The 6,000-nt window shown below is 39.2% G+C and overlaps 1 protein-coding gene across 1 annotated transcript; it reads right to left on the bottom strand.

Annotated features, from left to right (window-relative positions):
• Nucleotides 1-475: 475 nt before the first annotated feature.
• Nucleotides 476-5,249, bottom strand: LOC110871516 (MDIS1-interacting receptor like kinase 1). The gene is made up of 2 exons (XM_022120220.2): nt 2,358-5,249; nt 476-1,130 (listed from the first exon to the last, which is right to left on the bottom strand). The coding sequence occupies exons 1-2, from the start codon at nt 4,999-5,001 to the stop codon at nt 709-711; spliced, it is 3,066 nt and encodes a 1,021-aa protein (XP_021975912.1). The 5' UTR covers nt 5,002-5,249; the 3' UTR covers nt 476-708.
• Between the last annotated feature and the right edge of the window lie 751 nt (nt 5,250-6,000).

Here is a 6,000-nt window from a genome sequence, read left to right on the forward strand (position 1 = left end):
TGTCGTGTCAAGCACTATTTGTTTAACACAACACCACACGTTTTGCTAGCTCTAAACTTTTAATATACTAAGAAGCCTAGCATGACACGCTTAGTTAAACGTGTCGTGTCGTACTCTGTCAACACCACACATTTTGCTAGCTCTAAACTCGCCGTACTCTATCAATACCCTGCTTGGCTTGCGCTAGATGTGTCTGTTTAGAAACTAGCAAAAGCTTGATTCGAACATGACACTTCTGATAAAGAACTCAACGCTCACTATTATGATTTACGTCGCCACTTGAAGGTTTAATATAGACATCCGAGTTCAATCACTTCGGTTTTTATGCATATGATATGATACACAACTATTTTTAATTCATATTTTTCAAAATTCTTGGTGAATTAGATCTATGTTTTTAAAGCTATCTTTTTAAACAACACTTGCTTAATCTTCTAAAAAACAAACATAACCCAGATGTGTGCACAAATGATTATATGCTACAAGTTGTCATAAAATAATTGAACTCATGAATGTTTGCTATTGTTACATTATTTTTGGTAAGAATCAACATACTTACTAAAATGCTCTACACATGATTAACCAACTCATAAACTTACAAATGTGATTATTCTCTACACATAATTAACAGAAAACTGTCTCTATGCAGTATGCACCAACACTTCTCAGACCTATTGTTGCGATTCAAACCCGTCACGGGTCACCATCTTACAAAAGGTCGGTTACAGGCGACGAACTAAAAACCGGCTTATCTTTAACATCGGATGCTGGATCAAATCCATCATCGTTACCGTCACTCCCACCTTTTCTTCGCGGCCTTGCCTCCTCAAGCATGCTTACGACATCTCTCATGGAGGGTCGATCTTTTGCAAGCTTCGCGGTACAAAGCACGGCTATTCTAAGGACTAAAAGCATCTCTTCTTCTACATGTCTGCAGTTTCCTACATTTTTATCTATTATATTGGTTAACGGTTCGTTTTCTCTGATTTTCCGACGAACCCATTCGACTATGTCTACTGAATCTCCAAACTCGGGGTCTACTGGTCGTTTCCCGGTGATGAGTTCCATTAAAACCACCCCGTAGCTGTATACATCGCTCTTTTCATCCACCTTTAACGTGTACCCGTATTCTGTAATCAGGATAAATATGTTTTAGTACGGTGTAAATTTATGACACAACATGAAAACAGAACACAAACCTGAAATGGAAATTCGCAAGTTTAAGTTTAGTCAAAACAGGCTTAGTTAAACCGTAAACACATTTACTTAAACGAGTTGGGTTTTTTTTTATGATTTTCGTAATATGTATTTTGATGTGAATGTTTGAGTATTTTATATCAAATTTTTTAAATAATAAATATTGACATGCTTTTAAATGTATTTTGATGTGAATCTTTGAGTATTTTATCTCAAAATTTTTAAATAATAATATTGACATGCTTTTAACCGTAAATGTGTTTTGTATTTTCTTAATCTTTAATGTAAATCTGAAATTTTAAAATATCAATAGCCTAAAAAAATCATTTTAAACGGGTTGTGTTCATGTCAATCTACAAATACCTAGAGTTCATGTATTTTACACATCTGACATGATTTTCAGGTCCGTGTCAATTTCGTCCCCCAAACACGACCCGTGTATCACCCCAAATAAAGGTGTCCAAAAAAACAGGTTTTAGGACCGAACCCGGTTTTTTAACCGTTTTTTTAACTGGTTTCAACCCAAACCGAACCGTCGGTTTGTACATGGTTTCAACCCAAACCGAAACCGGTTTTTTTAAACGAACCGGATCGATTAGTACCGGTTCGGGTTCCCACCATGCAAAACCAGTTAAAAAACTGAACCAATTTTTTCCCCTAAAAACCGGTTCAGTTAAAAACCTGGCCGGTTCGATGTGTACACCTCTAACTAAGGTTGGAGAACTCGCTAGTCGGCCGGTAAGGTGGAGACTAGCGACTACTTGGGATTAATCTGGATTAATCGGATCGGGATTTTAATATGTAATTTTCAGTTTTCTGTATACATATACACATTTTTATAGGTAAATATTTTAAGTAGCTAGGTTTTAACTCTTACTCAACTCATTTTTTTAAGTATACAAGATTAATTGTTAGAATTCACATGGTTTTGTTGGAAACCGATCGAAATTTAGAGGTTTTGGCCGGAATCGCTGATTTTTGGCTGGTCAACTAGGCCGACTAGCGATTAATGAACTGATTAACGAAAAATTACTTAATTACTAACCGACTAACGATTAATCGCCGCTTAATCGCGATTTTTAGAATACTACTTCCAACCCCAACCCCAAACACAAGCTACCATAAACATACAACTATTCAATCAAAAAGTAGAAACTCACCTGGAGCAATATACCCATAAGACCCAGCCACCATAGAAACCGTCTCATTCTTCTTCACCATCATTCTCGCCAACCCAAAATCCGCAATCTTCGCCTCCATATTCTCATCAAGCAATATATTATTCGGCTTCACATCCCGGTGAATCACCGCCGGGTAACAATCATGGTGCAAATACGCCAACCCTTGAGCCACACCCACCCCAATATTATACCTCAAAACCCAATCCACACCCAACCGTTGTTCTCCGTACAACGCATCACCTAAACTCCCATTTACCATATACTCATAAACAATCATCCCATTATTATCATTATGCACAAACCCCAACAATCTAACAATATTCCGGTGCCGGAGTTTCCCCAAAACGTTTACTTCTCCGACGAAGTCACCGGCGCTGGTGCCCATTTCGATGTCAGGGTTCCTGTTGTTGTTCCAGAGTTTCTTAACCGCGACGACGTCGTTTGTTCGTGATATCTTTGCTTTGTATACTACTCCGGTGGCGCCCATCCCAATGATGTTTGATTCTTTGATACAGTTGAGAATATCTGTGCTTGTGAATTTGAGTTTTTGGAATGAGATTAAACGATACGGGTGCTCTGTTTTACCCATTTCGAATTGGGGTTTGAAACAGAGTCCGGTTTTGTTTAGTTTGGAAAACAGAGATTTTCCGGCGAAGGTTGTGATTACGACGGCGAGGATCACTGATGTTCCGATCAACCATCCGGCGATGATGTGGGTTGTGTGGGAATCCCTGTGTCGTGAATTGTAGATGTGTCCGGTGCATGGAGGTAAGACATTGCCGCATAATCCCCTGTTTCCGGCGAGATCTTTAGGGTTTATTGTTCTCAGCATACCGTTTTCCGGCACCGGACCTTGAAGGGTGTTGTAGGATACGTTTAGAGATTCTAACGCAGGTGAGTTTCCGAAGCTTTCCGGGATGCCGCCGGTTAATGAGTTGTTGGATAGATCGAGAACGGAGAGGGTTCCGATCATGGAAATGGTTGCCGGGATTTCTCCGGTGAGGCGGTTGTTCCGTAAATTTAGGTAAACTAGTTTTTGGCACGAAGCGATGCTCGCCGGAATTGATCCGGTGAAGCGGTTTGATGAAAGATCAAGGACGGAAAGCGTAGGGCAATCTTGGAATAGGGATGGGATTTTCCCAGTTAAATTGTTTTCGGAAACTAGAAGGTTTTGAAGATTGGGGATCGAAAGAATCGACGATGGGAGCGTCGATTGGAGTTGGTTTCGAGAGAGATCGATGAATGAAAGAGAGGGTGACGATGAAATGTCGTTAGGGATTTGACCGGTGAGATTGTTGTTTGCCAATTCGAGTCGTTGGAGCTTCGGTAGACTGCCGAATCCGACGGGGATTGTTCCCAAAAGGAAGTTGTTTTGTATTCGGACGCGAACCAATGAGTTACAACGAGACAAACCGATAGGGATTGGTCCCGATAACTTGTTATTGAAGAGAATTAGTTTAGTGAGATTACCTTGATTGCAAATGGTTTCGGGGATGGGCCCGGTGAAGGAGTTTGACGATACATCAACCCATTCCAGAGGGGAATTGAGCCCGAGGTCATCCGGGAGAGGACCCGAGAGGGAATTGTTCCATAGCTCGAGAACTACCAATTGGCTTAGGCCGCTAATCCCAGCTGGGATTCCGCCTGTTAGCCTGTTGGACATCAGATTGAAGAGCTGTAAGTTCTTCAATTCTGATATCTTAGCTGGAATCTCTCCTGACAACATGTTATCAGAGAGATCCAGCTGAGTCAGGGAAGTCATCTTTCCGACTTCCGGAGGAATTCTTCCTCTCAAATTGTTCTTGTACAAGAACAATGCCTCTAACGACTTCAAATTCTTGATCTCCGGAGGAATCTCACCCCCGAGATTCCCATACGCCAGATCAAGATACTTCAAATTCGACAAATTCCCAATCTCCGCCGGAATACCACCCGCAAACTCATTGTACCCAATAATGACACTCTCCAAACCCGAAATCTCACCGATTTCTTTCGGTATCGATCCGGTTAAACTATTCCCCGAAAGCCCGAGAAATTTTAACTTCTTCAAATTCTTAAACGAAACCGGAATCGAACCCGTGAAGAAATTCCCTCTCAAATCCAACGTCTCTAACGCCGTGATATTCCCGAATTCCGCCGGAACATCGCCGGAAAAGTTATTACCGGAGACATTAACAAAACTCAACCCGACCGCCATCCCCAAACCTTCCGGAAACAAACCAACAAAGTTATTTTGACTCAAATCGACATATTCGAGCAATGTAAGACTCGAAAACGATCTGGGCAACGATGTAGAGAACTCATTACAACATAGATTGATAGTAGTAAGACTTCGAAGCCGTTGAATGTCATCGGATATCCTCCCGCTCAAATTCCGCTGCGAAAGATCAATCTTTTCGATTCTCCCGACCGAATTACACACAATTCCAGTCCAATTACAATGCACATTGTGTTCTGAACTCATCTTCCAATCTTGAAGCTGATTTAACGGATCAAGAAGGTGTGATTTGATGGATAGCAGAACAGAGGCTTCATCGTTGACCTCAGTCAACTCTGCAAAAAATGAAGAACAACAGATCAAGAAAATGAGTGAGAACAAACAATGGGGTTTGAACATGATCATGGTTGCTCTGTTTCATGAATTGCAGTGAAGATTTGGGTTAAATTTCGATCATTTTTGGATCTAGATTGAGAGTAGGAATGGAATGGAAGTGAAGTGAAGTGGTGAATAAAAATATTTGTAAGCAGAGAGTAGCAGTAGCAGTTAAGCAGGTAACATGGGGGAGATTAGTAATATTATATTATATTATAATTATAAGAATTTTATTTAAAGATTGGAGGTGATGGTGGAAATTTGGAGGTATTGAATAATCATCCGACATGAACATGGGATAGAATGTGTTTTCTATCCTAATCCCTATATCTATATTTTCAATTTGTATATATACTTATTATTAGCTTAGATCATATATTCATATACCTATTTGAAAAATAGTTGTGTTAGACGTGTCGTGTTTAAGGGTTGGTGTATCTGAACTGAACATGATATAAACTTGAAAATCGGCTTAGATGAATAAACCTGAAAATGATACAAATTTTAAAGGGTTGATATAAATACGACGTGTTTAACCTGATACTTTTTGTATATTAATACTTTGTAATTAAGATCTTATAATAAAAATGTAAATTTATATAAAACAATTATGTTTTAATTGAAAAATCTTATGTTAATTTGTTCTTTTAAGTTTTGATTATTGGGGTAAAGTATAGAATCAATTTTAATTTATGATAATAGATCGCATTTTAAATAATAAGACAAATTATGAATAGGTTCGACGGATTATCCGGTGAACTTATTTGGGTAACACAAACATGATCAGTTTAACTAAACGTGTTTACAAGTTCAACTTGAAACTGACACAAACTCGTTTTTACTAATCCTACACCCATAAATTTCATGTTATATTCATGTAGTGTTAAACTTTCACGCCTACTTTGATATACACCCCTACTTATACGTATGCTTGCATAAGTCGCTAGACGCTCGCAGGTTAGTTGATGGGTGAGTTGCGAGTACTCGGTCTAGGCGGAGAATTATAAAGAAATTAGTTTTCGGGAAAAA

The sequence above is a fragment of the Helianthus annuus genome, chromosome 1 (genome assembly GCF_002127325.2).
Source record: "Helianthus annuus cultivar XRQ/B chromosome 1, HanXRQr2.0-SUNRISE, whole genome shotgun sequence".
Classification (NCBI taxonomy): Eukaryota; Viridiplantae; Streptophyta; class Magnoliopsida; order Asterales; family Asteraceae; genus Helianthus; species Helianthus annuus.

What these genes read in the sequence shown, in the direction of transcription:
- LOC110871516 (XM_022120220.2), bottom strand. Translation starts at nt 5,001, where the DNA reads ATGATCATGTTCAAACCCCATTGTTTGTTCTCACTCATTTTCTTGATC. An exon ending in TTATGGGTATATTGCTCCAG is followed by an intron (nt 1,131 to 2,357) that starts GTGAGTTTCTAC and finishes TCCTGATTACAG; the next exon opens with AATACGGGTACACGTTAAAG.